This window comes from Esox lucius, chromosome 16, assembly GCF_011004845.1.
Source record: "Esox lucius isolate fEsoLuc1 chromosome 16, fEsoLuc1.pri, whole genome shotgun sequence".
NCBI classification, from domain to species: domain Eukaryota; kingdom Metazoa; phylum Chordata; class Actinopteri; order Esociformes; family Esocidae; genus Esox; species Esox lucius.
The window spans coordinates 1636167-1657778 of NC_047584.1; the positions used below are offsets into that span (position 1 = coordinate 1636167).

General features: G+C 41.4%; 1 protein-coding gene across 7 annotated transcripts in view; it reads left to right on the forward strand.

Moving 5' to 3' along the window:
* klf12b (Kruppel-like factor 12b) overlaps positions 1–21612 on the forward strand; it is a 113897-nt gene that overhangs the window by 34102 nt on the left and 58183 nt on the right. For all 7 annotated transcript variants that reach the window (XM_029125846.2, XM_029125844.2, XM_034286708.1 and 4 more), the window contains 2 exons: positions 903–985; positions 19587–20151. In XM_029125846.2, coding sequence (XP_028981679.1) covers positions 920–985; positions 19587–20151 — 631 coding nt within the window. In that variant the 5' untranslated portion in view covers positions 903–919. The remainder of the gene's footprint in view (positions 1–902; positions 986–19586; positions 20152–21612) is intronic.

The following is a 21612-nucleotide window of genomic DNA, read 5'->3' on the forward strand; positions in this document are numbered from 1 at the left end:
ATATAATTATTTCATAATGCAATTAGTTTAAAATTATAATAAAAAATTATAAATAAAAAATCTCAGTTGGATTTTAATAATCTAAACGAAACCAAACCGAGCTCAAAATGGATCTCTCACCACTAGTGTGTTAATGGACAGAAATTAGCGTATACAAGAAAACCTAACACAGATGTGATATGTTTATACGTTCATGGATTGGTGTGTTTCTGTGATTCCTAGTGACCAAGCTGGCCTCTCTCTTTCCTATCACTTTCAACTCTTAAATCATGACTGTACCTTTTTATTATTAACCCACAACAACCATTATCAACAGGTGGCGGTACTGGGGGGGTCTGCCATCTCATTCGCCTGACAGACTGCAAGCAGTTTCCCCTTGCGGAAGTATTTTGAGGCGAGCTTCTCCAGAGGAACACTAAGGAGAAAGAGAGGGAGGAAGAAAGGGATAAAGAAAGAGAGGAAGGAAGAGAGGATAGATGGAAAGTAGACAAAGAAAAGTATCTATAAGGTCAAATGCAGGTTGTGTTGCCTTCATATAAATACTCCCGAAGACACCCTTATAGAGTTGGGATACAACCTGCATTCGGTCAGTATTGACAACAACCTTAAATCACTTTATAAAATATAGCAGGAGCTCATTTATAGGCAAGGATCTGAGATGCAGTGGTGCTCTGACATCTGACTCTTTGTATTAGTAGACACTTCTAAAACAGTCAATTTTTAAATTTGTACCTGTGCTAATATTTTTCTATTCATTGGATGCTGTCGATTTTGTGAAGTATATGTGTGTGTCAAATGTACATATTTTATTTAATGACATTATGTGTGTCAAATTAAGAAGCTTAGTGGTCAAACTCAGCGTCCATCTCACACCTTCTCCCCCTCCCTCTCTTCCTCCACAGACGGCCCCAAGAACAGGATGTTAATGCTTGATGGAATGCCTGCAGTCCGAGTCAAAGCTGAGCCCCTGGAATCGGAACAAGGGGTAAGAGAGACGTTCTTTTCCAGACAATTCCCTTTTTCCTTCCTCCTTCCTTCTCCTGGCAATAGTCCTGTAATCACTCCCAGGCCTGAGTAAGAGAAAAAGACAGTGTGTGAGATAAAGGACAGAAACATTTTAATTGACAGAAGGAAGGAGAGAGGAGAGAAAGAAAGAGATTGAGGAAGGAAGGGATTGAGAGGGAAGAAGTAAGTGAAAGGGAAAGCTAGTGAGTGACCCAGTGAGAGGGAAAGAAATGGAATGAGAGAAGAGTGCAGGGTCTATCCCTATGTCTCTTTCTGGAATATGTCATTCTCAGTCCTCTGCCTGAAACCCACACACTCTGTTTTACCTCTTTATAAACATCATCTTCCCTCCATCCCTCTCTCCGACTCTCTCCTCTTTCCCTCACTCTGTCTCACAAGCTTTCAGACATACCCTCAGTTTCACTCCTTTCTCAGTCCAGGTCAATTCAATTGAAGACTAACATGAGAAAAAAAAAATTCAACAACAGAATAGAATCTTGCATTATCAGTCCTAGCATAATATGAATAGTCATCTTGATACACTTCACCATGATGCTGTTGTCCACCTGTGCATACCTGTATAAAAACTGGCACATTTTAATGGATGTTTTTTAGGTCTCATCTTCTGCAATTGCCTTAAAAAAATCAAAGATGTTAACTTCCTTTTGTAATACCTTGTTCTGCCTTACAATTACATAAAAAAAGACTAAATATTTCTTTCATAGAGATCTACACAACCTACCACACATTCAAATAGAAAGAAAGTCATTTTATTTATTTATGAAAAACAACTCGAACATGCAGCTCATTTTGGTTCATCGTATTGTACTCCTTGAAGAATCATCGTATTGTACTCCTTGAAATAACCACACCGTCTCTTTCCAGAGAAGCCTGTATTTCTCCTGAGGTTACCTGTGGGTTTTTCTTTGTATCCCGAACAATTCTTCTGTCAGTTTTGGCTGAAATTTTTCTTGGTCTACCTGACCTTAACTTGGTATCAAGAGATCCCAGAATTTTCCACTTCTTAATAAGTGATTGAACACTACTGACTGGCATTTGCAAGGCTTTGGATATCTTTTTATATCCTTTTCCATCTTTGTAAAGTTCCATTACCTTGTTAAGCAGGTATTGTGACAGTTCTTTTCTGCTCCCTATGACTCAGTATCTAGTTTGCTCAGCGCATCCACGTTACAGCTAACAAACTCATTGACTATTCATACACAGACACAAATTCACCTTTAATTGCCATTTTCACATGTGTGTCACCTTGAGTATCTGTAATAAGGCCAAACATTCAAGGGTATGTGAACTTTTGATCAGGGCAATTTTGGTTTAGAAAATATGACTGATCATACAAAAATAGGATAATGATCATATGAAGCCATTTATTATCACATAGTTGTTTGGGTCCTTTTTAAATCATAATGATAACCAAAGTCGCCTCTTCACTGTTAATGTTGAGACAGGTGTTTTGTGGGTACTGTTTAATGAAGCTGCCAGTTAAGGACCTGTGATGTGTCTGTTTCCCGAACTAGATACTCTGATCTATTTGTCCTATTGCTTAGCTCCTCTTTCTATTCTGTTTAGAGCTAGTTTGCGCGGTTCTTTGAAGGGAGTAGTACACAGTGTTGTATGAGATCTTGAGTTTCTTGGCAATTTCTCACATGGAATAGCCTTAATTTCTCAGAAGAATAGACTGACGAGTTTCAGAAGAAAGTTCTTTCTGGCTTTTGAGCCTTTCATTGAACCCGCAATTGCTGATGCTCCATATACTCAAATAGCCTAAAGAAGTTTTATTGCTTCTTTAATCAGCACAACAGTTTTCAGCTGTGCTAACATAATTGCAAAAGGGTTTTCTAATGATCACATAGCTTTTTAAAATGACAAACCTGGATTAGCAAACACAATTTACCATTGGAACACAGGAGTGATGGCTGTTGATAATGGGCTTCTGTACGCATGTAGATATTCCCCTGAAATCTTCCAGCTACAATTGTTATTTACAACTTCAACAATGACTACACCATATTTCTGATCAAATTGGTGTTATTTTCATGGAGACAGAAATCACTTTTCTTATGAAAAAATTTAACATTTCTAAGTGACCCCAAACTTTTGAATGGTAGTGTGTGTGTTTATTTCACCTTCTCATACTGTACATTACAGTAATGTTAAGTGAATGCTATGTTGTTGATCCCTTGGTATTTTCAAGTGGTAGAAGCAACATGTTACACGTTTTTTTCTCATCTGCATGACCTGGGGAGTTTGTTAGGATTCAAATGAATATGAAAAGTGCAGGACCCAGGTAAGATTTAAGAGAAGAATTTGACTTATTATTAGGCCAAGACACATAAGTTTTTGCTTTCCAGAAGGCACTGAGTGGAACTGAATTGTCCAGTCTCTGTCCTGACTTAAATCTGTTTTAAAACCAAAAACAATACAGAACCATGGATTTAATACTGCTGTCCATCAATAACTGATTCCCAAACCAAACTTGCTGCACTTGAACCAGACTGGATAGACAGCATGTGTCCGAGGAGTATAACGTTTGTAGAATTGTATTCAAAATTAATCGCAGCAGCAATGACTGACAAAATTCTTACAATATGTATAAAAAAACAAAGGAGAAGGTCAAGGAGGAAAATAAAATCAAGAAGCATTGAATAGTTGTTGAAGAGGAACCCGACTGTGAACCTCCCGTCTTTGGGATGTGAATACAAATACAATCATCAAATCTGCATTATGTTTGAGTAATAAGGAAAAAAAAATATTATTATTTTTTACTTTGTAAAATGTGGTGTAGGATGTTTAAATATAATGGAAAAATCTTATTGTTGATTTAATTTCAAGGCAACAGAATGTGAAGAAGGATATTTGCACTTTCACTATTTACTGCAAATGGATTGTGGATTTCCTTTAACTTTCATTTTGTTTCAGGCTGTTTGTTTCAAATGCAGTTATATCATTGCAATTATTGGCTGCTGGCTTAAGTCATTGTATAAAAGTCCAAAATTATGCTATATCATTGTTTTTAACAGTTAAGTGCTCTTTGGTCTAAAATTATCAGATAGACATGAAGTGGTCTTCTCCTGTGGAGAAGCTGTTGCTAGGTTACAACAGAGCTTTGTGTAGCTGTTGCAGCTGTGTGTGTGCAGATGAGTCCAGACAATGTTTTATTTTTTGTGTGCTGTCGCCATCATGTTTTCTACATTATAATATATCCAGAAAGGTGTTTTCAATAACGTTTTGATCACATGTAATATCAGATTGGCATCAATTCAGAATAAAATAGCAAATTATGTTTTTTATTGTCAATTAAATGACTGAATTTGGGTCGGCCACATGCCACCGAAAACAATATTTAAAGTAGAATGTGTTTCAAAATTAGATTTTTTTTTCTTATTATTTCATGTAGAACATTTTTATTTTGACATGATGTATGGTAATGTTTAACATGTTCTTGAAAAGTGGTCTGGAAATATTAAGATCATTTTATTGATTGTTTGTAAAATTTAATAAGAATTGTGACAGTATAATTGATTTGAAATGACAGTCACATGGACCAAGGTTTGAGCCTGAATCAGGGTTCCACCCTAATCTACTATATTGGTGTCAGTTGTTGGACAGCAACATTGAAAGCTTGTTCCAGTTTTATAGAAGAGCAGGTCTACCATTTTCTTTTTGTAATGAATGAGCTAAAATATAGCACTATACTGAACTTCGTCTGCTTCCATTCAGCTTAAATTTGACATTTACCAAATGAAATTTTCTTGGTGTTATTTTTCCATTATATTTAGAAAGTGAACTTATTATTATGAATAACTTAATATTGTTGTTAGTTTTGTATTATGATAAATGTCAGGGGATCATCCTTTAAGCTTGTATGGCCTTCATTAAATAAAATATGTACATTCTTATGTAATTAAATACTATGAAAATAAAATACATTTACCAGAAGGCATGAGATCAAACACTCTTACCTGAAATTGTGCCCTTTTTATAAGCTGCATTTGACATTAGCATGTAGAGGCACTGTCTTGGTAGCTGTCGACCATATTGCTTTCTCTTGTGCTATGTTTGCAAATCAGTGTAGTGAAATACAAGCGATAAAAGACAGGATAAGAAAATCAGGCCACTTCATTGAGACCAAGCCCTAGTAGCTAAACGCCTCGTTGCTCTCACCAATTCTTTGAAATTTGTAAAGACTTTATAGTGGATTTTACCACAGTGGTGGCTAATAGGCCGGCAACAGGGATCAATACTTGGAGACGCTACATATCCTTGACTCTATCAATATTACTTCTACGAATAGGCTGTAGCCTATGTGTTATCATTCTTTGAAATGTTTTATGTTCATCAAGCAACCATGCTTTACAGATGTCGCTCATCTAATCACAGCATTTTCTTACCACGATAAGACCAGGTAGATTGCGTCAACATGTGCTAGATTACCTCAAGCTATAATTTAATTACCTTAAATTTTCACTTCCTGTTTTTTTCGTTCTACAATGCTGAATAAAGCTTTAGAATGAGAGTTCAGTTTTTGGAGAAACAAAACTATTATATACTTTTCTGTGTCAAACTATAAAACCAAGCACAAGCAATAAAACCAAAAATATGATACTACATTTTTATACTATATTTTACAAAAAAAATCTGCTTAACCAAATACAGGATTTACACTATTCTACAACCTCCAGTTCTATCAGATCCCCAGTATTAATGTGGTTTAGCATGGTTAGCATTTACTAGTCTAAAAACGAATTACAGGATTTGTTTTAAATGTCAAATTAATTTGAGGAATACAAAAAATGTACATTATTAAATGTTTCCTACTTATAGAATTTACACTCCTACATTTTAGTCGCTAAATTACAGGGGTAACACCTTGTATTATGTGATCAATGTAGTTGTAGCAGGCCTTTAGGCACTTGCAGAAGGCCCGGTAAGCGACAAGAAACGCAAAAATATTCTGCCTACCATGTGTATTATACAGTGGGGAGAACAAGTATTTGATACACTGCAGATTTTGCAGGTTTTCCTACTTACAAAGCATGTAGAGGGCTGTAATTTTTATCATAGGTACACTTCAACTGTGAGAGAAGGAATCTAAAACAAAAATCCAGAAAATCACATTGTATGATTTTTAAATAATTAATTTGCATTTTATTGCATGACATAAGTATTTGATCACCTACCAACCAGTAAGAATTCCGGCTCTCACAGACCTGCTAGTTTTTCTTTAAGAAGCCCACCTGTTCTCCAGTCATTACCTGTATTATCTGCACCTGTTTGAACTTGTTCCCTGTATAAAAGACACCTGTCCACACACTCAATCAAACATACTGCAACCTCTCTACAATGGCCAAGACTAGAGAGCTGTGTAACGACAACAGGGATACAACTGTAGACCTGCACAAGGCTGGGATGGGCTACAGGACAATAGGCAAGCAGCTTGGTGAGAAGGCAGCAACTGTTGGCGCAATTATTAGAAAATGGAAGAAGTTCAAGATGACGGTCAATCTCCCTCGGTCTGGGGCTCCATGCAAGATCTCACCTCGTGGGGCATCACAAGATCTCACCTGAAGTTTGCCAATGACCATCTGGATGATCCAGAGGAGTAATGGGAGAAGGTCATGTGGTCTGATGAGACATAAATAGAGCTTTTTGGTACAACCCCAAGAACACCATCCCAACCGTGAAGCATGGAGGTGGAAACATAATTCTTTGGGGATGCTTTTCTGCAAAGTAGACAGGACGACTGCACCGTATTGAGGGGAGGATGGATGGGGCCATGTATTGTGAGATCTTGGCCAACAACCTCCTTCCCTCAGTAAGAGCATTGAAGATGGGTCATGGGTCTTCCAGCATGACAACGACCCGAAACACACAGCCAGGGCAACTTAGAAGCATCTCATGGTCCTGGAGTGGCCTAGTCGGTCTCCAGACCTGAACCCAATAGAAAATCTTCAGAAGGAGATCACTCAAAATGTTCCTTTTCAACTTTTTTGGAAAGAAAAGTAAAAGATGCAGTGGTCTCTTAAATTTTTTTAAAATTTTTCCCTGTTAAAATGTGAGGTCCTTGTGATGTAAAGGAATGAGACAAAGATAAATCTTTGTCCACCTTTAATGTGACCTATAACGTGAACAATTCCATTGAAAGACAAACTGAAAACTTAGAGGGGGAAAAAGAAAAAACTCAGAATAACCTGCTTGAATAAGTGTGCACACCTTTAAACTAATACATTGTTGAAGCAACTTTTGATTTTATTTCAGCACTCAGTCTTTTTGGGTAGGAGTCTATTAGCTTGGGACATCTTGACGTGGCAATATTTGCCCACTCTTCTTTGCAAAAGCACTCTAAATCTGTCAGATTGCGAGGACATCTCCTGTGCACAGCCCTATTCAGATCACCCCACAGATGTTCAATTGGATTCAGGTCTGGCTCTGGCTGGGCCATTCCAAAACTTCTTCTGGTGAAGCCATGTTTTTTGGGATTTGGATGTGTGCTTTGGGTCGTTCTCGTACTGAAAGGTGAATTTCCTCTTCATCTTCATCTTTCTAACGGACGCCTGATGGTTTTGTGCAAAAATTGCCTGGTATTTGGAACTGTTCATAATTCCCTCCACCATGCTTCTACCACCATGCTTCACTGTAGGTATGGTGTTCTTTGGGTGATGTGCAGTGGTGTTTTTTCAGCAAACATGCCTTTTGGAATTATGGCCAAAAAGTTCAACCTTGGTTTCATCAGACCATAACACATTTTCCCAGGTGCATTTGGTGGACTTGACATTTGTTTTTGCAAGTTTTTTTTTGCAATCATAAGGGTGTCCATCAGTGCACGTGGCACCAGGACACCCTAGGCCGCAGGTCGATGATCAACTTTGTTGTCGTTTCATCTGACCTGCGGCCAGATGTCTTGGACACTCGGGTGAAGAGAGGGGCGGAGCTGTCAACTGATCACCACCTGGTTGTGAGTTGGATCCGATGGCGGGGGAGGAAGCTGGACAGACTCGGCAGGCCCAAGCGTACTGTAAGGGTCTGCTGGGAACGTCTGGCCGAGTCTCCTGTCAGAGAGATTTTTAACTCCCACCTCCGGCAGAGCTTTGACTGGATCCCGAGGGAGGCTGGAGATATTGAGTCCGAGTGGACCATGTTCTCCACCGCCATTGTCGAAGCGGCCGCTCGGAGCTGTGGCCGTAAGGTCTCCGGTGCCTGTCGAGGCGGCAATCCCCGAACCCGGTGGTGGACACCGGAAGTAAGGGATGCTGTCAAGCTGAAGAAGGAGTCCTATCAGGCCTGTTTGGCTTGTGGGACTCCAGAGGCAGCTGACGGGTACTGACAGGCCAAGCGGACTGCAGCCCGGGTGGTTGTGGAGGCAAAAACTCGGGCCTGGGAGGAGTTCGGTGAGGCCATGGAGAAGGACTATCTGCTGGCCTCGAAGAGATTCTGGCAAACCATCCGGCGCCTCAGGAGAGGGAAACAGTGCCCTACCAACGCTGTTTACAGTAGAGGTGGGCAGCTGTTGACCTCAACTGGGGATGTCGTCGGGCGGTGGAAGGAGTACTTCGAGGATCTCCTCAATCCCGCCGTCACGTCTTCCATTGAGGAAGCAGAGGATGAGGGCTCAAAGGTGGACTCGTCCATCACCCGGGCTGAAGTCACCGAGGTGGTTAAGAAACTCCTCGGTGGCAAGGCACCGGGGGTGGATGAGATCCGCCCTGAGTACCTCAAGTCTCTGGATGTTGTGGGGCTGTCTTGGCTGACACGCCTGTGCAACATCGCGTGGCAGTCGGGGACAGTGCCTCTGGGATGGCAGACCGGGGTGGTGGTCCCTCTTTATAAGAAGGGGGACCGGAGGGTGTGTTCCAACTATAGGGGGATCACACTTCTCAGCCTCCCCGGGAAAGTCTATGCCAGGGTTCTGGAGAGGAGAATACGGCCGATAGTAGAACCTCGGATTCAGGAGGAACAGTGTGGTTTTCGTCCAGGCCGTGGAACACTGGACCAGCTCTATACCCCCTACAGGGTGATGGAGGGTTCATGGGAGTTTGCCCAACCAGTCCACATGTGTTTTGTGGATTTGGAGAAGGCATTCGACTGTGTCCCTCGCGGCATCCTGTGGAGAGTGCTTCGGGAATATGGGGTCCTGGGTCCTTTGCTAAGGGCTGTCAGGTCCCTGTACGACTGAAGCAGGAGCTTGGTCCGCATTGCCGGCAGTAAGTCAGACTTGTTCACTGTGCATGTTGGACTCCGGCAGGGCTGCCCTTTGTCACCGGTTCTGTTCGTAATTTTTATGGACAGAATTTCTAGGCGCAGCCAGGGGCCGGAGGGTTTCAGGTTTGGGGACCACACGATTTCGTCTCTGCTCTTTGCGGATGATGTTGTCGTGTTGGCCCCTTCAAGCCAGGACCTTCAGCATGCACTTGGACGGTTTGCAGCCGAGTGTGAAGCGGTGGGGATGAAAATCAGTACCTCCAAATCCGAGGCCATGGTCCTCAGTCGGAAAAGGGTGGCTTGCCCACTTCAGGTTGGTGGAGAGTGCCTGACTCAAGTGGAGGAGTTTAAGTATCTAGGGGTCCTGTTCACGAGTGAGGGAAGGATGGAACGGGAGATTGACAGACGGATCGGTGCAGCTTCTGCAGTAATGCGGTCGATGTATCGGTCTGTCGTGGTGAAGAAAGAGCTGAGCCGCAAGGCGAAGCTCTCGATTTACCGGTCAATCTACGTTCCTACTCTCACCTATGGTCATGAGCTTTGGGTCATGACCGAAAGGACAAGATCCCGGATACAGGCGGCCGAAATGAGCTTTCTCCGCAGGGTGGCTGGGCGATCCCTTAGAGATAGGGTGAGAAGCTCGGTCACCCGGGAGGAGCTCAGAGTAGAGCCGCTGCGCCTCCACATCGAGAGGGGTCAGCTGAGGTGGCTTGGGCATCTGTTTCGGATGCCTCCGGAACGCCTTCCTGGGAAGGTGTTCCGGTCCCGTCCCACCGGGAAGAGACCCCGGGGAAGACCTAGGACACGCTGGAGGGACTATGTCTCCCGGCTGGCCTGGGAACGCCTCGGTGTCCCCCCAGAAGAGCTGGAGGAAGTGTCTGGGGAGAGGGAAGTCTGGGCATCCCTGCTTAGACTGCTGCCCCCGGATAAGCGGAAGATGATGCTATGCTATGCTATGTTGTCAGAATTCTAAACTCACAAATGACAACTATTTAGAGAGTATTTACCTATTTTTTTCACCCTATTTTCCGAAAGCCAACAGCCCACGGCACTTAACGATGGTACCCATGCATGATGTCAGTGGATGAAGGCACCATACTCTCAGATTAATGAGTTTTGGTTGAATTTGAATTAACTTACAAATGAAATACAACTTTTCCATGACATTCAACTGTTTAATTAGGCTATTATTGAAATATAATACAAACGATATAGACTACTTGACAATTCAACATATGTAACACACTTTACAGTCAATAGGAGATACAGCTACTTGTGTAGGCTAATTCATCAAATGTCAATCTAAAATGTCAATCTAAATATATATTTTCAAAATGAAGTTCCAACGATCACCAATTATCAATTCAACAAACCTATTACACTGTTAATGTTTTTATTTGGAGAGAAAAACTAAATCGCATACACACCCTGTCACCTCCCTTTGAATTTTCTCTGCTTATTTTACTGAAGAATAAGATTCTACAAATGTATTAGGCTAAATAATTATTCATAAAAATAAAGATGTAAAAGGAGGTACTCGTCGTTGGCATGTTGCGGTGTTCTACAATCTTTTAGACATGGCTGCTATCAACGCACATGTGCTGTACAAGCAATGTCTCAACAAGACAATCAGCAGAAGACATTTCATAATGGATCTGTCATGTGAGCTACGTGAAAACTACATAAACGCCAAGACAGCCAAGAAGCAAGCCGCCAAAGAGGCAGTACGTCCCACTATTCCTCTTCCCAAGCCTCGGCACCTCACACCATGGCAAGAAGACAGTGTCAAGTTGGCAAGTGCACACAGAACAAGACCAATGAGAACTGTGTGCGGTGCAACAGTTTTGTTTGCCGGTCATGCTCAAACAAACCCCCACAGCTGTGCCGACTGTGGGGTAGAAGTTTGAAGTTTGAGCAAGATGTACAGGTGCTGGTCATAAAATTAGAATATCATCAAAAAGTTGATTTATTTCAGTAATTACATTCAAAAAGTGAAACTTGTATATTATATTCATTCATTACACACAGACTGATATATTTGAATTGTTTATTTCTTTTAATTGTGATGATTATAACAACTAATGAAAATCCCAAATTCAGTATCTCTGAAAATTTGAATAATACTTAAGACCAATACAAAAAAAACTTTTTTTGAAATGTCGGCCAACTGAAAAGTATGAACATGAAAAGTATGAGCATGTACAGCACTCAATACTTAGTTGGGGCTCCTTTTGCCTGAATTACTGCAGCAATGCGGCGTGGCATGGAGTCGATCAGTCTGTGGTACTGCTCAGGTGTTATGAGAGCCCAGGTTGCTCTGATGGTGGCCTTCAGCTCTTTCTGCATTGTTGGGTCTGGCGTATCGCATCTTCCTCTTCACAATACCCCATAGATTTTCTATAGGGTTAAGGTCAGGCGAGTTTGCTGGCCAATTAAGAAAAGGGATACCATGTTCCTTAAACCAGGTACTGGTAGCTTTGGCAATGTGTGCAGGTGCCAAGTCCTGTTGGAAAACAGGACTTGGCACCAGGGCACAACAGGCAGGAAATCAAGCCACCCACATTGCCAGGCATCAACCAAAGGGACACCCACCAACTGCAACCCCCTTGAATGAGGGCTGAGTATTGTCAGCAGCGTACAGCCCAATTGCAAAAGAGAGTCAAAAACAAGCCAATGACTCTTCCCCCGAAAGGCATTGGAGGGAGGGCATCCCAGTGGCGACGAGAGCCCACCTGGCAAGACAGCAAGGGTGGACAGTATCAAGCCTACTGGTCACCTTCACGGAATGAATGTATACATTATACAAGTTTCACTTTTTGAATGGAATTACTGAAATAAATCAACTTTTTGATGATATTCTAATTTTATGACCAGCACCTGTATAAATGCATGGGTTTTTGTAGCCCACATCATTCAAAGCAATGACAAATAACCGATAAACATTTAGTGATCCAAATGCAATTAGTAAATACATTCTTTGATCCGTATTTTGCTGTTTTTCTCCCAGGATACCAGCAGACAAATGAATCTAGCTGATCCATTTAGAATATGTTGACCTCCCATATATTCTCTTAAATCCTCTTCATTAGCTTACTCCGGTTGAAATATGTATGGTGCAATATGCCAGTTTAAAACTTATCTGTCTTGATGAGAAGCCATACAGCTTGTAATGACCTGTTCGCCGACATTTCCTGTCAGTGGACTGCCGCAGTCATGACTAAGTTGGTGGACCAGCTGCTAGCCAATAGTCATCAATGACTTATCAGTTCACTTGTATTTTTTTTACACCTTATAGCACGATCGGTATGAAACAGAACACTTATTTTTCAGTCTGTTGTTTGGTGTGCAAAAACTATTCTGCGCTCCTTCTGGACAATTCTGTGTGATACAGTCTATGTCCTAGAAATCTCTTAGACATGATACACACCACCTAAGGTCCCCCAAGGGTGAAGTGCCCCTTTAAAATGCACCCCTTGTCTCTGACAAAAATATTTTTAAAAAGGGGAAAGCCTTCAGCAGTCAGTGACAGCATTGCCTTTCTAGTCATAATCTGCTCTGGAGTGTCGGAGTGCACTTGTTCTGTTAGCTAATAGCTTGTGATTGAAGCTGTTATCCGTATGTATAAAGATATCAGCAGTGTCAGTGAGAGGCAGGATGTGAACAGCCCACACTGGCTTTGAAGTGTTCCAAGATGATATCTTGCCCCTAACTGACAGAGCTTCACTTATAACACACACACTCAAGAGGGCAGGCATGAGTGCACAAGCATGCACACATATGCGAACACACACACAAACAACAGACAAACTTGCTCAGACACACACAATTCTCTTCAACACAGACCAGCAGGTAGGGAGGCAGGCAGACAGACAGACAGTCAGACAATTTAGACTGCAGAAACATGGTCTTGATTTGGGTGGCGGGGGGCCAAGGCTTTGCTGGAAATGGTCTGTCTCGTTAGAGAATTCACCCGCAAGGGCCTGGAAAATCTGCCCTGTCTTACCAATATCCCCTAATAAAGACAATGAGATCAGGACAGAGCCAGGCGTGTCCTGGTGAAATTTGTGTGGGGGAGAGTATTTAAATGTCTTTTTGTGAGTGTGTGCATAGGTATGCTTGTCCAACTATGTACACGTAAGAGACTGCATGTTTTTGTGAAAGAGCAACTTTGGGAGTTTTCGAACAATTTCCATCTCATTTGATATCCATATACAAGCCCACACTAATATGATTTTTGTTTTTAACAAAACCACTAAAAGACCAACAGATACCAGTTAATTTGTCATTGTCTTTTCATTGTTGTGATTAGGTCTATTTATCGGTGTGTTGTTGCATCCATCTTCATGATAGCTAGGTGGAACAGTGCATACATGGCTTGAAATACTATTTTTTTTTAAATCTGGTAATAGTTAAAGAAACAAAATAAGCAAAACAAAACAGTAGTCTTCCACAGCTGCATACAGTGGGCTCAGATTCCTCTGGGTACTTTTGCTTGGGGCGCAAAACACTGTCTTGTTAACACGCACAGAACAAACACAGGCCTGTTAAGCACCCTAGTCCAGTTTAAATTGGAATAGATTTGTTTGGATTAGGAGAACATATTGATATGTTTTGGTTCATGGGAATGTAATTTGTTGCAGAAACACATTTCTGTTCTGTTCTAAATTAATTGTTGATTGAGCTCATGAGCTAGTTTTCTGAGATCATTTGCCCTGAGCTGACATCTTTGTGCTGACATACAGCTCCAGTAATATTTAAGAGGTAATATTTTTCTTTCCTTTCCAGAAAAGTCGAAAAGTAAGATTTTGAGTGAGGAACTGAAGGGTCAAAATTAAGAGACCATTGCAAATTGAACACTTTTGTTCCTCAACCAAAACTTTCCCTTTCTACTTTTTTGGAAAGGAAAGAAAAAGTGCAGTGCAGTGGTCTCTTAATTGTTTCTGAAGCTGTGTGTATGGTATGTGTCTTCATGGCCGTGGGAAGATGCTTTGATCATGGGGTGCTGATGATGGCCAAGCTCGCGTTGGTATGCAATAGATACAGATGACGTGTGCCCATCCGCAGTATTGATGCATGTCACTCGACGTATGCCCATTGGTAGCACTGACGCACACCACACTGAATGAACGGACAGACACACAAAGTTTGCACGCTGATCAGTTAAGATCAAACTCGTCCAGTGGGGCTGAGGCTACAATAGGAGGGCTTGCAGCATTCCCATCACCACTAATTCCCACGGCTATGGGGAGTAACCAACTTTGGTCGTAGTGGGCTGAAACCTTTTTGTTTTTACTTGGTAGTTAATTGCACTGACCTGGTGTTTCTGATTAGAAGGCTGGAATAAAAACATGAAGTGTTTCAGCCAACCAGGAACTGAGCAGCCTAACCCTGCTTGTAAAAATGTTTGATGGTTCTTTGTCATTGGGCTGTTGCTTTCATTGGCATGGAGATGCCAATGAATAATCCTTAATAATTTGTATAAATGGCATTGTGAACTTTTTGAGGATTGAGGATTGTTTTGCCCTGGTTGCCTCTGCTAGAAGGATTAAATATGGCCACACTTGGATATTTTAGAAAGACTAAAATCTTAAACACTTTTAAGAATTTACAACTCTCTAACTCTCCAGAAATCACAATTTTGCAATTACCATCCTAATCTTTGAACTTATAACTTCTGGTTTGAATAATGGAGGACATTAAATAAGCTCAGATAAATTGGTATATCAATGATCTGGATCCTAATTCAACTCTTATTACTTTGACCTTATACCCCTGACCCACACTTGACCCATGCCAGAGTTGAGAGGTCAGTGAGGCTTCTCAATAATTTCATAGCTCAGAGAAGGGTTGTTTTCCAAACCCCAAGCAGAGAGAAACTTCCCTCTCTTGCTAATTCACAAGGTTGTAACTTTTCCTTGGCTGAAAATGAGTGTACTAGGTCTATTGGATTAAAAATAGGACTTGAGAAGAAAAAAAACACAGTCACATGAAAAACCACCCCCTCGACTGTTGATTGTAATTCATTACAGATCTAGAGCATTACAAGTAAGGAAAGAAATGCTGTGCAAAAAATTGTGAGGACCAACTGAAACCCTTCACCAATCCCACCAGAAAAAACATTTATCACATCTGTTGTGGCAATTGGAGCACAGAAGAGAAACTCTTCCCCTCAGACTTACGAGCTGTTGCTTCATGATTAGAGTGTATCCAGCAGATTCCTCTCCCTGATGGACTCACCAAGTCCTTGCCAGAAACTACTGATTAGAACATAATACTATTCACCACCAGATTTGACAAGATGTGTTGTTTTCTAGGTTCTGGTTTTAGTTCACATTGTATAGACAAGCTACAGTGGACATAAACAGTTCTTTAACATGTTATGCTAAGTACTGTAGGACAGAGTATAAAATAAAAGTTTATTCAACTTTTAACATTTAATCCTTATTGCTCCTTTAAGTTGTTCTAGATAACAGCTTCTGTCTATTGGCATGAATGTAAACGTAACTATTGATATTGTTAAATCAATATCATTCTTTGTTATCATAATGTATAATTGTCAAAGAAATACATAAAGTTTGAGCATGGAAGTTTTTATACAATGTGTTTAAGCATACTTATATACCATATACCTTGTTGTTATCCACTTAAACCCTGGAAATACTTTACTGTAGGTGTTTTATAAGAGCTAAACACATTTGCATTTTCATCTTATCTATAGTGACTTTCAGTTGCTATCATCTTAATCATTTAACATGGCTCAGACAACCATATAACCCAGCAATAGTACATTCTACTCACAGAGTCAAGGCTAGAATCAATTTTCAAATAAAGTCAAGTAAGCATTAGTATACTCATGACAAATATTGTTTCTTAAGTAGTTTGGATGTGTATCCTCGTTGATAACTGGTGATATTTAAATACTATGTTTGCAGCAATGGCTCAAACAGTGTTTTTGTGTGGATGTACTTTGTGAAGTTTCATAGAGAACTTTTCATGAAGCCAAGTTCTGGGAGCCATGTCTATTGACAGTATGAACATAACAGTGGACAGCGGTATATCCTAGGAAGTTACGTTGAGGTCAACAGTGTTATGAAATCCTTCTGGACTGACAGAACAGCGGGTCTTGGAGGCCCAGGAATGTGTTAAGTATGGGGTGTGTGGAGGGACAAACTGAACCACCAGCATTGGCCTGAAGAGGCATGGGACAAAAAGAAAGAGGGGAAAGAGACAGAGGGAGCAGGAAATTGGGGCCATATGATTTGTTTTCCACCATAACAAAACTGAGATTTAGGAGATAAATGAGAGATAAATGAGGACCAAGAGAGCTGTGTTCCTGTGGGTGGGACAGAAACCAGGAGGGAGAGAGAGACAAACTCCAGGCAAGCGAGACATTAAGGTGGTGAAATAAAGGTTGGAAATAGAAGAAATGGAGCGGGGCCAAAAGAAGGAGAACATGAGATATGCCCAATAAAAGTCGACAAGAGTCAGAACAGTTAGAAACAGACCAGTAGAGAGAGAGAGGATACCAAAGTTGTTCATCATTTTCTCTCAGTATAGTATGACATCATGGTTACAGCTGATGAATCATATTTGGGAGCTGGCGGCTTCCATGAGGCAGAAGATAGCAATACGGACAGTTTTTCACCCTGTTTAGTCGTCAATTAGTCTTTGCATAAACACGTCTGTTATGTCTTTCATCTTGTTATCTTTACAGTGAAATCTGTGAATCTATTTTATTCTACCTTTTAATGGAGATTGGAAAATGGGTCTGGCAGCTGTTACAGTGGTCTAAAGCATTCTTACATAGCATCTAGCTGTTCAGCACAGTCTAGATTTCAGCTTTGAATCTGCCATAAGCTAACTAGTGGCTGGGAGTTTGCAGGGGCAATGCATTTTGGCTAGGCATTGCCGGATTGTGGGGTGGAACAGTTGCTACATTTTCCATGACACACTGAGCTCTAGTGACTCCTTCAGGTGGTATGGATGCTAACTATGTTCATCATTTGAATGAGTGTGACCTTGCATGTGACAATCTCTAATAATGCCTTCTTTGACACACAGTGAGCAATAAAAGCAGTATGGCTTGAGGTAGAGAAAAGCACAATAAATACATCAGTCAATTAAAAAAAAGGAAGTGTAACTGAGACTGAAATATCGAAAATGTTGTATGTATAATAGATCCAACACCTTCTTCACACTTTGCTTGAAGAGTAACAATGTCAATTTTTACATAATTAATAATAATGAAAAATTACATTTGTAGAGCGCTAAGTGCATTAAAAAAATATATGAAATAAAAAAAGAAAAGAGAAGAAACATGTAAGGACAAGAAAAGCACTGTTATCGTCAAAAGGCCTGGCTATATAATAATGTTTTGCTCTACAGGTAGTCATGCAACCAACTGTTGATAAGACACTGCTTCCTAAGCTTACTGATAGAATAGGAGTTACATTAAGAATAAGGGGAATGTTAATGGGGACTGTTACATGATTATCCATCTGAAATCTCATTCCATCTAAGTCCCACTTTACAAACAAGTAATTGATTCAAAAAACAACTGTAACTTTAATTTTTTCCTGAACCCCAACAATAACTATTACTTTTCGAGTTTGATCTATAGAAACTCACAGTAACTATAGGTAACCAGTCGCCATGTCCATATCTATGTATGTATCTTAGTGTGTACGTGTATGTGCGGTAAGAACAAAACACAGGTCAATAAGCAAATGTTCAAACTATATTACAGGACAAAGCCTACAACTAATAAGTTCTTCTACTCCCACCCAAAGTCCACTCCACAATGTCCACTCTAACACAATGCTGATAAAGTCCAACTTCATTAAGAATCTTCGCCAGCCTAAAGAAAACACTGGCGTGGCAAATAAAAAAGAAGGAAAAATTAAAATTCTGTGTGGAAGGAAAAGCAGAATTTCCCCTCTGGCCTTCTCCCTAAACATAAAACCTAACATTTCTATTTCCCTTTTACCTGTCACTTCCCCATCCCCATAATTCCCAAGAAAAAGGATGAGTAGAACCCCAAGAACACCATCCCAACCATGAAGCATGGAGGTGGAAACATAATTCTTTGGGGATGCTTTTCTGCAATGGGGACAGGACGACTGCACCATATTGAGGGGAGGATGGATGGGGCCATGTATCGCAAGATCTTGGCCAACAACCTCCTTCCCTCAGTAAGAGCATTGAAGATGGGTCATGGCTGAGTCTTCCAGCATGACAACAACCTGAAACACACAGCCAGGGCAACTAAGGAGTGGCTCCGTAAGAAGCATCTCAAGGTCCTGGAGTGGCCTAGCCAGTCTCCAGACCTGAACCCAATAGAAGATCTTTGGAGGGAGCTGAAAGTCTGTATTGCCCAGCGACAGCCCTGAAACCTGAAGGATCTGGAGAAGGTCTGTATGGAGGAGTGGGCCAAAATCCCTGCTGCAGTGTGTGCAAACCTGGTCAAGATCTACAGGAAATGTATGATCTCTGTAATTGCAAACAAAGGTTTCTGTACCAAATATTAAGTTCTGCTTTTCTGATGTATCAAATACTTATGTCATGCAATAAAATGCAAATTATTTACTTAAACATAATACAATGTGATTTTCTGGATTTTTGTTTTAAATTCCGTCACTCACAGTTGAAGAGCACCTATGATAAAAATTCTACATGCTTTGTAAGTGGGAAAACCTGCAAAATCGGCAGTGTGTCAAATACTTCTCCCCACTGTATGTAGGCATGTGTGTAACTGTTGTTAAACAACAAAGTGGTGTTAATATCCTGGTCTGTTTACAAACACAGAGCATTGCACCACCTTCCCCGAACAACCTGCTATACCTGAACCTTATATTAAATGTCATTAGTGGTGATATTTCTAAGACAAGGTAAACTCACTTAGAGACAATGTGTGATTTTGGAAGAGGTTGGCCAATTGACTGGGGTGATCATCTGTTTTTTGTTCCCCTTCAAGGGTTAGGGATAGAGTTAATCTAGGGGTTAAATTTAGGGGCAGGATAAAGATAATGTGAAAGCAAGGCCCTAGGATACAGTGTTACCACTTTTCCTCATCTAATGTGGTATAGGGTTAGGGTTAGTGGAAATAATCTCCTAGAAACTGGCACTTGTGTGGTGTTTCCAATGGGCTGTTTACAGTATGTTTCCAAATATAGACATTCAAATAATTATATATCACAGGGATCTTTTAACTCATGTTTCTCTTTCCTTCCCTCAATCCTCCTAAGGTCAGTCATGAGTTTTTGGCAGGTTTTTGGGGTATGCATACCAAAGGCCCAATCATCACATGTCTAATTTACAGTAAATTCAGAGTCATTGATCTAAAATGTGTTTCTTCTGCTCTCCAGTCTCCCAAAGTACACCGCTACCCCATGATGGACACTGTCCCCCTCCTCCTGAGCAAAGTCAAACCAGAACCTCCAGAGGACCTGCTCTCCCACGACCCTCACTTCCAGACCGAGCCTGTCGACCTGTCAATCAACAAGCCCCGCCCCTCACCCCCCTCCATCATCTCCACCACTTCTCCTGTCACGTCCGCTTTCTCTCCGTCCTCAATATCGTCTACATCCTCATCATCCTCCTCTCCGTCTGTCATCACCTCCGCTTCGTCTGTGCTCACGCCCGGGCCCCTAGTGGCCCCTGGAGCTGGTGTCCGGGGTCATCATCAGCAGCAGTTTTTGCACATCCTTCACCCTGCACCGCCCTCCAGCCCCGTCAACCTAGGAGGGTTACAAGCTGGAGGTGTAGGAGTGGGCGGGAAGATGGGTGGTCACCACGTGCATCGTATCCCTGTGGTGGTGCAGTCACTGCCCCTCATGTACACCACGGCGGTACGCTCACCCGCCAGCCTCCACAACAACGCCATTATGCTACCTCTGCTGGACGACCACAAGAGCCACCATCATGTCAAAGGTGAGACAGAAAGCAGACTTGGTCTGTGTGTTTTTTCCTAATATGCTCTCATTATTTTTCTCTCTCTTTTGACATCCTGAAGATCCTTGTGAGACATGGCAGAACTCTTTCTCTCTGTGATTTCATGTTTTCTTCCTCTGTGTTCTGCCTTCTCTCTGTACAGGAATGTATATGACAAAAGTGGGACATGGATACAGAATCTCACGTTAAATATATCAAGTGCCTTTAAGCGTAAACTATGAGCCCAGTATGAAAAGAAGTATGCAAATAGAAGCATTCACCACTGTGAATTGCTCTAGATAATAGCATGTGTAATATTAATGTTACAATCAATGTTAAATGTAAATGTGTAACTAAAATTTTTTAAAACACATTTTCTTTTAATTCAAATTTATTTGAATCAGCGACCAATTTCTCTGTTAAAAAGTGGGGCCCACAGTTACAACAACATGATATTCACACAACTACTGTAGATACAATGCGTTTACAGTATGTCCCCCAGTGCTTGACAGCATCTGGACAAGCTAAATAATAATACATATACACTCACCTAAAGGATTATTAGGAATACCATACTAATACTGTGTTTGACCCCCTTTCGCCTTCAGAACTGCCTTAATTCTACGTGGCATTGATTCAACAAGGTGATGAAAGCATTCTTTCGAAATGTTGGCCCATATTGATAGGATAGCATCTTGCAGTTGATGGAGATTTGTGGGATGCACATCCAGGGTACGAAGCTCCCGTTCCACCACATCCCAAAGATGCTCTATTGGGTTGAGATCTGGTTACTGTGGGGGCCATTTCAGTACAGTGAACTCATTGTCATGTTCAAGAAACCAATTTGAAATGATTCAAGCTTTGTGACATGGTGCATTATCCTGCTGGAAGTAGCCATCAGAGGATGGGTACATGGTGGTCATAAAGGGATGGACATGGTCAGAAACAATGCTCAGGTAGGCCGTGGCATTTAAACGATGCCCAATTGGCACTAAGGTGCCTAAAGTGTGCCAAGATAACATCCCTCACACCATTACACCACCACCACCAGCCTGCACAGTGGTAACAAGGCATGATGGATCCATGTTCTCATTCTGTTTACGCCAAATTCTGACTCTACCATCTGAATGTCTCAAGAGAAATCGAGATTCATCAGACCAGGCAACATTCTTCCAGTCTTCAACTGTCCAATTTGGGTGAGCTCGTGCAAATTGTAGCCTCTTTTTCCTATTTGTAGTGGAGATGAGTGGTACCCGGTGGGGTCTTCTGCTGTTGTAGCCCATCCGCCTCAAGGTTGTGCGTGTTGTGGCTTCACAAATGTTTGCTGCATACCTCGGTTGTAACGAGTGGTTATTTCAGTCAAAGTTGCTCTTCTATCAGCTTGAATCAGTCGGCCCATTCTCCTCTGACCTCTAGCATCAACAAGGCATTTTCACCCACAGGACTGCTGCATACTGGATG